Source organism: Akebia trifoliata, chromosome 5 (genome assembly GCF_017979445.1).
Source record: "Akebia trifoliata isolate Shusen 1 chromosome 5, ASM1797944v1, whole genome shotgun sequence".
Classification (NCBI taxonomy): Eukaryota; Viridiplantae; Streptophyta; class Magnoliopsida; order Ranunculales; family Lardizabalaceae; genus Akebia; species Akebia trifoliata.
The window spans coordinates 12,738,888-12,750,816 of NC_141379.1; the positions used below are offsets into that span (position 1 = coordinate 12,738,888).

General features: G+C 35.5%; 1 protein-coding gene across 1 annotated transcript; it reads left to right on the plus strand.

Moving 5' to 3' along the window:
- Positions 1-2,522: 2,522 nt before the first annotated feature.
- On the plus strand, positions 2,523-11,411 carry LOC147401501 (Metallo-hydrolase/oxidoreductase superfamily protein). The gene is made up of 8 exons (XM_086442811.1): positions 2,523-2,857; positions 2,931-3,021; positions 3,109-3,234; positions 3,321-3,479; positions 9,680-9,798; positions 9,950-10,141; positions 10,233-10,323; positions 11,206-11,411. The coding sequence occupies exons 1-8, from the start codon at positions 2,715-2,717 to the stop codon at positions 11,296-11,298; spliced, it is 1,014 nt and encodes a 337-aa protein (XP_086298937.1). The 5' UTR covers positions 2,523-2,714; the 3' UTR covers positions 11,299-11,411.
- Positions 11,412-11,929: the final 518 nt, after the last annotated feature.

An 11,929-nucleotide genomic window follows, 5' to 3' on the forward strand; every position in this document is an offset into this window, starting at 1 on the left:
TTCACATGTATTGCCTTTTAATAGGCTTATACATGAGGAGTTCGTCCCTAGGTTAATTAGTGATCACTAAGAGTCTGTAATCGTCAAATGGTTGGCCTTGTTATTAGTTGATCTCAGTATTGGGTTCTTGGTCAACAATCAGTCTGAACTAGATAAATGGTCACTCACCTATGGTATGTTATACCAGCCACAAAATTAGATAAGAATGGTGGGATTTCACACCGAAGGTTAAGTATTGGAATATCGATTTTCCATAGCCGAGGCAATTATAGTGGCGTGTTTCTCAACACTCTTATCGATTACACCCCCAAATATGTATTATGTATCTCTTTATTATATGCCAATGGATGATTATTTTACTTTGAAAACATTATGAGATGATTACATTGTTAAATGATATGATTGATAGACCATTACTTATTATATTTGTTTTATTTTCTTATTTCAATTAGACTTTATCTAAATTCTATATTATATCAAAACTTATATGATTTAAACTTCAGAATAATTATATGTTGCATGTTGTGACTAGTTGTTAAAATAATAGACTTCCTACTAAGTATCATTCATATTTTCAAGTTATACAACATTTGAGGAGCCAATCATTAAGGAAGAGAGTTACCAAGAGGTACCGGAGTTTGAGTACGTGGATGAGCAAACCGTTTCCATCAATTTGTGTAGTCTTAGAGTTTAATAGTTATTTCTTTTTATGTTTCAGTTTAAAACATTTATGCTAGGATATTGTGTATCATTTTATTTTAGTATTACATATTAACTATATTTATATGTCAGATTAGGAGACATTAATTTATGTTATTACGAGATTGAGGATTATGGATTATAATTAAAATTGATTGTTAACTTCTCCAAATTCTTAATTATTGATTTGAGCAATTATTCCGTTACGATACAATTGTTAAACATGAACTCATATCTATTATTATATAGTATCATAGGAATGGATAGTTAATCACACATCGAGATTCTAACACTTCTTTATGGGGATGGGTGCTAGGATTTTGGGACGTGACAAGATCTTTTCATAAACAAAAGAGAGTCCTCGCCATGGTTTTAAATGTTCGTTTGACATCTCGTCTCGTTCATGAATGGGACAAAATTATCTTGGATGAGTCATCTTGTCTTAAGATGAGATAAATCATTTAACTTGACTTACAATATTTATATACAAATAATTAGAATTTTTTATAGAAATAAGATAGATTAATTTGAAGATGCTTAGTTATAAGATTATATATTTATTTAGATAATATATATTTAAGTTATAAAAATTTAATTATTTGAATCAAAATATACGAAAATCCCATTTGACTTGGACAATCTTATTGACTCAATCAAGAATTTTTAAATATTAGTCCAAGTAAACTCAGTTTTCAAACGAGACAACGTGTGAGATGTGTCACCATGAAAATCAACATCATTCTTGAATGCTACGGAGATGACTAGAATGAATCATTAAGTCTTAAATGAGATTTGAAATTGGGACGACTATTTGCACACACTCAAATGGCTCATTTCACCCACTGTCATGCGGTAGCCACCTTAACTTTAAAATAACTATCTACACATAGTTATTAAATGTACTTTAACCTAAATTGCTTATTTCACACACTTAAAGGTACTAAATCATTTTTCTTTTTTCTTCTTCTTTTCTCTCTCACATTTATTCTTCTTCTTCTTTCTATCTAGAAAGATTTCAATGAGGATTTTGAATTTTGATTTTACTTATTTTTCTTACTCTAAGATTTTCAATTGAGTCGAAGTTGTTCACATGAGAAAGTTCTGTTTGGTAGGTACTTACCAAATCTATTTTGTAAGATTCGGTAGGTCTTGAGTTTGTAATGCTCGGTAAGTACCTATCGACTCCGTTTGGTAATATATATATGATAGTTACCTACTAAATGTACTAAAATAAGTTCGGTCTAAACATACTAAACAAAACTGTAAAAGAATCTTTGATTTTTTTGATTCAAAATCATCATTATGAAGGTTGTAACAATGATTTTTTTATTTTTCTTGATTATTAAATACAAAAAAGTAAAAGAAAATTAAAAAAAATAAGATGATTTGAAAAAAAAAATCCTAAAACCTAAAATCCATTGATTCAATTTTTCACAAAACTCAGAAAAAGATAAATATAAAGAAGAAGAAGAAGAAGAAGAAGAGAATGAGGAAATAAGGAAGAAGGAGAAGAAGAAGAATAAGGGGGAAGGAAGGAAGGAAGGAGGAAGTGGGTTTTGGATTTTTGTTCGATAGGTGGTGGTGGGTGTAATAAGTCAAAACAAAAGGGTGAAATGATAATTTGATTATTTTATAAAAGTCAATTAAGTGAGTGCATTGAGCCATTTTGTGTGTGCAAATAGTGGCCCTCCATCCCGCCGGATAGAGTGGAATCGATTTTGATTCTTATGACTATGGGTGCAGCTTCATTGTGACTCGCCCGAGTCATCTCGGTTTTAGACGAGTTTAAAAGCCATAACGACTAAACAAGTGGTTGGTTAAGCGATTATAATAATTGGATGGCTAAAAAATAAGAAGCGAAGCGAAACACTTCTAGAGTTCGCGGGAAGACTAAAGCCACGAGTGTCACTCGCCTTCGTCGAATCAAAAGAAAAACACACGAAATAGATATTTGTAATTTTACTGTCAAAAACCCATCTTCAATCTTTCACCGGTTCCACTACTTTGATTTGATCATGTCTGTTCAATTCCGCTCTCTTCTCTATTGTTCAAACAAACCCTTCTTGCCATTATCATTTTCCCACAATCTTCTAAATCACACTTCCTATACTGCACTCTGCTTCTCTCCAAACAACAAATTGAAGATCTCCAAATCCAGGTCTCTTTCTCTCTCCATTGATGTTTGGGAATTTACATTAAATGAACTGTATTCTTAAGTCTACTTTTTACAGGTCTAGCGTTGATTCTGCGGTGATTTCTAAGAAGAATGCAATTGGGTCGAGTTTCTCCAGCACGGATTTGTTCAAACTCACTTACTTAGAAGTGGGTTTTTGCTCTTCTAAAATGGGTCTCTTTTATTTAATTATTTAGTTTTTTCATTGAATTGTTATTGAATTATTTTTTTAATAGGGGAATAGCTGGTTGTGGGATGTGGGTGGGTTGAAAATTTTGGTCGATCCAATCTTGGTGGGTAATTTGGATTTTGGAATTCCATGGCTTTATGATGCAGGCAAGAAGGTCTTGAAGAACTTCCAGGTAATATTTGATAACCATTGTATGATGGGTTGTGAATTAGTGTAATGATTTAGCTCATTCTCATTGATTTTCTGATTCTAGAGCAGCTTAGTGATCTTCCTGAAATCGACTGCTTATTGATTACACAAAGCCTTGATGATCATTGCCATTTGAAGACTTTGAGGCCTCTCTCCAACATTTCCCCGGATCTTCGAGTCATTGCAACTCCGAATGCGGAAGCCTTGTTGGACCCCCTTTTCAGCAATGTAAGTCATGCTTTTCGACATCTTCATTTCTTCTGCTTGATTGTTGTCATAGTCATTATTGCTTTTGTTATGTTTATACCTTGTATTCTATTGGTGGCATGGTTTTAAAACTCGTTTTGACGTCTCGTCTCGTCTCATCATGAATGAGACCAAGTCGTCCCGGTCAACAATGAGACAATGGTCTGACTTTTGAGAAACAAATCAAGTTTGAGATGACTTGTCTATCCTAGGGCCAACGAATCAGTTTGGTATACTGATCCAATTGTTTTTAAACATGTATCCAATCTGATCGGATTAATGAATATGTGAACCAAATCCGATCCGTTTCATTTCATCCTTAATCCGAAATTATTCTGATCCGATTTGAACACATGCTTATTTTCAAATTATCAATGTTGACATTTTTTTTTTTAAATTTTAAATCATATAAAATTAAAAAAAAAAAATCCACTTTTCAACTACAAATGTAGAGGGAAACCAAAAGACTAAAATGTGTTATCTATATGTATTTATATTAAATTAATAATAATAATAAAATATTAAAATATGTTCAGATCAGATTTTTTTCAGAGCGTATTGGAGTACATCCGAATCTGATCCAAAAATCCAAATTTTCATGTTTTTTTCGGATTGGATTGGTTTGGTCCAATTCAGACATCATGTATATTTCAGATCATTGCCAGCCCTTTTGTCTCGTTGGTGGGCAATACTGAGACAAATCGGACAAGTCGCCTCAGTCTTGAACAAGATTTAAAACCATGGTTGGTGGTATTATATTGGCTGTACACCAGGAGCAATTATGAGGGTCCAACTTTTTCGGTTAACATTTTCCACAATTTTGTGACTTTTTCCCAAGGGAAAGTTTCACCTGTTGTATGGACTATAAACACATAGCCAACTTGTTTTAGGCTTCCTATAAGGAGTGTTTTCAGTTTTCTAAGACAGTGAGAAAGAAAGATTGTAACCCTTTTTTTCATGGAAATAGTGAAAGAATCATCACTCATGGACATAGGCAATCTTGCTGAACTATGTGTGTTTCTTGTTTATTTCATCGTATACATCACTAGATCTAGGTATCCGATCGCACTCTTGAATTCTATTGGTTGTCCTTTTCGTCGTACTGATAGTTTGGCACCTATTTGGCAAGGTGTGATGGCGTGGTCCCCTCCTCGCTGGGGTCTTCCACGCTATCCCTGATCAAAGAGTTATAGAGTGTAAGTTGTTAATGACTACATTGATAGTGTTTTGGTAGGGTAATAGGATTGGACTCCATAGGGTCTGTCGTAAAAGGCTTACTTTTATGCTTGAGTATAGTCTTCTTAAAAGTGAAAAATCTTTGAAATTGTCTCATGTGATGAACAACATAGGTCAGTTATGGTTTTCTTTTGTTCTTTCTCTTCCTAAGTCAATCCAAGCCATGATGAATAGATGTTGTGAAAGAAGTTCCAACTTAATTAAGCTTGTTAGACACGTGTAGTGTTGTTCCCATGTCCTAGTTTCGAACCCGCTGGAACCCATCTTGACCTTGCTAACCACTATGCTTTGCCTATAAAAAAAGATGTTATGACAACTGGTTTGCTAGGATAACATAGAATCAACAGTTGGGATTAGTTTTACCATTCTGGGAGAGCATTATATTCAATTTGAGATCTTACATTTTGAGTTTTTTAAATACAAGTTATGTTTTTTATTTAAAGAATTGATTCTTCTTTAGAAAAGGATCTTGTCATCGGGAGTGGTTCTCAACATTGGTTAGTGTGATGTTTATCCCTAGATCATAGTGTCCATATCCTCGTAATCAGAGGAACAAAAGAAAGAAAAAAAAATGAAGTGAGGAATAATTGAAGTATCTGGTTAGACTTATTATAGACAATAGATTAATAGTATGTTGAGGCATATGGAGACTGATGAGAGAAATAAAGGAGACATATGTACAACCTTTCCTTGTGGTAAAGCAAAAGATCACCTACAAGCCTCTTACTAATCATTCCTTGAACAAGAGGATACATAATTGAAAGCCAATAGTCTTATTTGTCATTTTCTTCGAAGCTCCTTAATCAGTAATGTATGGAGATTGGTGAGGGATATGAAGGAGGAACTCATTTAAAACAATTCCTTTTGGTAGAAGCGAAAGATCACTTGCAAGCCTTACTCAATTGCTCCTTGAACAAGAGGATGCAAAAGTGAAGGCTGGTAATCTGACCAGTAATTTACTTTGAAGCTTCTTAATCAACTATACTAGAGCAACCATACATAGCCAATCAACTAACCCACCAAGAGAATATGTATTTAAAGTGTCCGAGAGGGTTGAGATAGGGATACCTGGTCAAAAGAAAACATCTTTTCATTTTAACTAGTATAAAATGGTATTACCAAAAGAGAAACATACAAAGAAGGTTGAGGAGACCTAGCTAAGGGGAAGGAGAGCTAAAGAGAGAAGATATAGCAAAAAAATATAATAAAAAATGGAACAGTTAAACTAATTTTCTTTCCTAATCACAAGATCCCTACTAAAATACTTACCTTCCCAATCACAAGATCCCACTTACCCATTAAGTCTTCAAATAAAAAGCTCTAAAATTCTTTGAAGATCTTACACTATAGAAAAATGACCCTTTAATCATTTTCATTCCAAAGAGCCCAACAAACAATAAACGGAATAAACCCCCATAAGATTCTCTACTTAGATTTAAATGCCATGGGATAGTAACTTTGCAATGAAGAAAGAGCAGTCTTGGGAAGGATTCAATAAATAGGGTAGAAAAATGGGACCAAACAAGCACAGTCAAAGCTACAATGAATAAAGAAATGGTTGACAGATTTGCCTCTAGCTTTGCAAATAATGGACGCCAAAAAATTCAACTGTGCCTTCACTGCTTTGGTGGGGAAATGATTGCTTGAAGTGAATGGCAGATAGATGTCATGGTTGTCGTATGTTTGACCTCCCTCTCCCTCCTCAGTACAAAATTAATTCCACTCTTTTGGTTTTTATTTCAAATTGATGGGGTAATGCTGGAGGGGGAGGATGAGGTGAGGAATGGGGTGGTGGATTATTATAGGAAGCTTTATACTGAGATTCATGAGACTAGACCCACTCTTAGTCAGCTTTTGATAGTATTTTTCTTGAGCAGCAGTGGTGGTTAGAGATACCCTTTGAGGAGGTAGTTGGTATAAGCAATGACAGCGATGGGGCCAGATGGATTCATGACGGGTTTCTTCAATTCATATTGGGATTCTATCAAAGGGGACTTTGTGGAGGTTGTTAATGATGGTTTCTTGGACTTTGGGTCAAACTATACTTTCGTGATGCTTATTCGAAAGAAATTGGGCTTGGGGACATTTCTGACTTGAGACCCATTAGTTTAGTGAGCGCATCCTATAAGATCATCTCAAAGTTGCTGGCATAAAGGATGAAGGAGGTGCTCTAAGGAATTGTCGAGCCTGCCCAAGGTGCCTTTTGTTACAGGGAGGCAAATCTTGGACGGTGTGCTCATAGAAAATGAATGTATTGATTCTAACAGAATATCACGTGTCCCAGGGGTTGTGTGTAAAATCTATTTGGAAAACGTATATAATCATTTGAGCTAGAATTTTCTTAGGTATGTAATGGGTTTTCCCCTTTTTGTTCATCATGGTAGCTGAAGCTTTTGGAAGAATGATGAGTAAGACCATCACCTTTGGGGCTATTTATGGGTTCTTGGTAGGGATTCCATCTTTAGTTTGCAGATGATAACCTTGTGTTCCTAGACGTCTTGATCGGCCAGTTGCAGTTTCTTGGGGGCATTCTTGTTCCTTTGAAGTTGTTTCGGGATTTGTAGTCAATCTTCAAAACAGTAAAGTCTTTATGGTTGGCAACATGCCCAATATTGAGGTTCTTGCAGCAACCTTTGGTTCCATGTTACATCTCATCCCTCGTCTTATCTTGGGCTTCCATTCGGAATTGCTTATAACAATCAGTCTATTTGAAACCTAGTGGTTTAGAGGGTTGGGTCAAAAAGATCAAATCTTTGATGATTCCATCATACATGATTGAGTTGCGAAAACTTCTGGATAGATATCCTACATCTGAACAGAATTCTTTCGGGTTAAAGAATCTCTTTCTAGTTGCTCTGGAACAATTAGGAGATTCTCTAGAAGAAATACGGGGTTCTGCTTCGACAGTTATGTTCTTGGAAATTTCTCTCTCCCAAGGAATTAAGTTTACTTTGATAAAGAGTATACTTGTGAGTATTCTAGTTTATTTCCTTCTTTGTTCTCGATTCCTAGGAGTGTGGAGTAAAGCTTGTGAAGATGTTGCGTGAGTTTCTTTGGCATGATAAAGATGGGAGGTGGAATTTCAGTTTTGTGAAATGGAAGAAGGTTTGTTCCAAAAGAGTCAAGGAGATTTTGGGATTCAAAATTTGGGAAGGATGAATCGGGCTTTATTGGGCCAGTGGTTCTGGAGATTTGGAGCAAATTGAGATAGCCCTTGGAGAAAAAAGCATTCAAGCAAAGTTTGGGGAAAAGGAGATTTGCTAGGAAAGTGGTCATTCTAGATTGTTGTATGCTTGTGGGTTATAGAAGGGCATCTTTCAAGTCCTGCAAGCTTTATGAGGATTACATTTAAGATTTGTAGTGGTGACAAGATTCAGTTCTAGAAGGATCTTTTGTGCGAGTCATCTTATGGATTGGTTTCCTAACACGTATGAGTTATCTTGGTGGAAAAGAGTGCTGGTGCCCAGATTCAAGGTTATATCATGAGAAGATGTGGCTTGGGTCTTGGGTTTAGAAGAAATGTAGATGATTGGGACATTGATTCTTATCTCATAGTTGTTAAGAGTGTCTTTATTCGGTGTCTGTATAGAGAGTTTGGACATGCAGTAAGGATGGTGCCTTCTTGGTGAGCTCCTTTTGTAAGTCACTTGTCGAGGCTTCTTTTTGTCATTCTCCCATATAGCAGTTTGGGGCCTGAGAGTTCCATCCGAGGCTCCGTTCTTCATTTGGTTGGTGGTTTTGGAAAGAATTCTAACGACAGACCAGCTTGCATGGAGGGGTGTTTGTATGCTGAATTATTGCTACCTTAGCAGAAATGATAGAGAAACGACGGAGCATATTCTATTCTTATCCATTCTAATGTGGTGAAGGAAATGTGATGGTTTACTTTTGCTTTGTTTGATATCTATGTGTGCCTCCCTAGGTCTATTGAAGTGTTATTTCAATGGTGATTGCACTTGGGTAGTTAATTTTCTATGGCAAAGAAACTCATATGGAATGTAATCCCCTCTGTAGTCTGTTGGGGGATCTGGAGAGAGACGAACCAGCATATCTTCGATGCCTGCGAATGATCGTAAGATGAGATCCATATTACGATTTAGTTCGCTTGTTCCTTTGGTGTAAAATCTTCAAAGAATTCTCGGAATTATTTTTTGAAGATTTAATAAGTAGGTGGGATTGGGTTTGTAATTTATCAATCAGCGTTGGTGGGCTGGTTTTATTTCTTTTTTATTCTTTTTCTTCATCTTTTGGTTGGTTCCCCCGACCAACCCGTTTGTACTTTCTCCTTTGCTTGTTTAATAAAAGTCTTACCTATCAAAAAAAAAAAGAAAATTGTATTTCAAGTAAATGTTTGATTCAAATTGTTTATAGAATGTGATCAACATGGATGTCCCAATAAGTTGTATGGACATCCAACTACTACAATTTGTAGTTTGTACAATTAGCTTCTTGTTTGTCGAACCTATACACTTTTCAATAGCAATTAGGTCGAACCAAACCTATTCATGCATACACTTGCTGTAGAACACCCAAGAAATATGTTTGTGATAGTTTTGTTTTCTTTTTCCCTTATCTTTTCTTCCCCTTTTAAGGATATAGGGATACACATATGTCCAGGAGAATATGTCACACACATTATAATTCTTCTGTGATCGTGACTACTTAATTTCATAGTCGATACTGGTATGTGCCTAGCTATACCTACCATTGACCGAAAAATCTACGATGCCGAACTGTCTTACTATTTTCATTTTTTTATTTCTCCTCTTTTCCTTACATAATGGTCTCTGTAATCCAACCATTTGACACTGCCCATTCTTCTGTTAATGGTTGATATCTCTTTTTTGGATGGGTAGGCCAGATTTGAATCCATGACCTCAAAGTTGCTTTGCAGTAATGGTTGATATCTTGAATGCATGTTAACATTTAATCTGAGAAATTTCCAGGTTACATATTTAGAACCAGGCCAGAGCTCTGAAATTGAAGGAAAAATTGGTTCTAAAGTAAGAATCCGGGCTACCGCAGGTCCTATTCTGGGTCCTCCTTGGCAGCGTCCGGAGAATGGGTAAGTCCTTAACTTGTCTAACGACTAATCCTACATAATACTTATTTTAATAGCACTTCTGTGTATTAGTTTCACTTTATGATCAGGGCACTCTTATTCTTCTCGTTTATACTTTATGTAATCACATTTAGCACGGCTAATGTATTTCTAGGTATCTTGTAACTTCTGATCAAGGCCAGCTCACTCTTTACTATGAGCCTCACTGTGTGTATAACCAGTCGTTTCTTCAAAATGAGCATGCTGACATTGTCATCACACCAGTTATAAAGCAATTGCTGCCTAAGTTCACTTTGGTTTCTGGACAAGAAGATGCAGTTCAGCTCGCAAAGCTGCTGGGTGCCAAGTATATTAATTTCCTTCACTTTGATGGTTAACATGACATAAATTTATCCTACTGATATTTTGCTTCGATTATTGTCTCTCTTTTTTCACAGGTTTGTTGTGTCAATGAAAAATGGAGACCTCGACAGTAAAGGCTTTCTAGCGAGTATCGTTCAATCTGATGGAACAATAGAATCATTTAAAGTAAGGCTTTATAGCAGAATCATTTGAAGTAGGGTTTTCTTTGGTTGTTATCATTGAAACAAGAACAAAATGTTTGAGTATTGTGATACTATTCCACTTGTACATATGGTTATAGTAATTATTGTGACCTAACAAAGGACATGTATATGTGCCACGGTCTGACAATGATACGAAGTGTCAGTTACACTGATGCCACAAACCGGATACACTGATATATCCCTAAAGAATTATTTTAAGTATAAATTTAGAAATATTGTATTTAGGTAAGCTGATAATACATTGAAGTCATATAAACAATATATAAATAATAAATGAAAAAAAAAAAGAAGAATAATTAAGATACTTTGGAAAAGTATGTTGGCATGGTGGTCAACATGCCATATCTTAGAAGATGGAGCTTCCTTGTTACAATGATTGTAAACTGTGATGTCGAAATCATTCAATAACTCTACAGTATTACTTAATAAATGTTTGGGAGACTGATCCAATGTGGCGGACTCATTTATTCCATTCAAATTCTCATATACTTAACCTCCGACTACCAGTCCATGAAAGGACCCAAGTGGGTAGTCTCATATGCCACAGCATGCTAGACCACTGCCGGTGCTAGAAACCAACTTTTCATGAAATCTTCACAGAATTCAGATTCTTGATGTGTAAGGTCATGATGCTTAAGGGTTAGTATTGAAATTATTTAGTCTTCTGTGTTAGAAGTTTTGGTTTCCACATCATTTCACTTTGGTTATAGATCATGTTATAGTACTTGCTTCTGTAATTTCATTTTCACTTTTCACTTTTCCTTATCATTACATGTTTTCCTGTGTTAGCTTCTTTATTCAAACATTTCCTTTAATTGACAAAGTTAATGACTTTTATGTGCAGGAGCTTTTGTTAAAAGAGCTACCAGATGCCAAGGTATTAGAGCCGATACCTGGTGTGCCTTTAGAAATTTTAGCACCTGCAACTATCCCATAATGTATATCTTCCCCTTTACATGAACTAAATTCTTCTAGAACATCTATGTCTAGAAAGTTAAATCATTGTTTTTTAATTAAGTGTAGCAACTTCAATCATTTTCTTGCTCATTAGTTATAATGTATATAATCTTTCCACTTTTATGTTAAATTATGCTGAATACTTCTATAATAGGTCTGCAAGTATTATGCTGAATACTTTTATGTCTATAATTGTTTCTAGTCAATATATTTTTATATTTTTCATTTATGCTCTACCCTTGTCATCGAGTGTAATCCTCTTGGACATCTAGATCTTTTACCTCCTCTGCAACAATGTTGAGCTCCAACAAATCCCTGTCCATCTCCGCACTTCGACTTTTATCTAGATCCTAATCCGTATCCAAATTTTATTCAGTTTCTACTATGTAAAATCATATCCGAATTATTTTGCTTTTACTTAATCTGAATCCTCTGAGATTCAATTATAAACTACTTTGCCTTGGTACCCGCCCCCGCCCCCGCCCCCGCCCCCGCCCCCCAAGGCCTCTTGGCTATACTATACTGCCGCCTCCAGCAGTTCTTCCCTTTTGTCTCGGCGGAGTTGAGATGGGTTCCTACTAATTTGACGATTCTAGTCATGTTGACTTGAA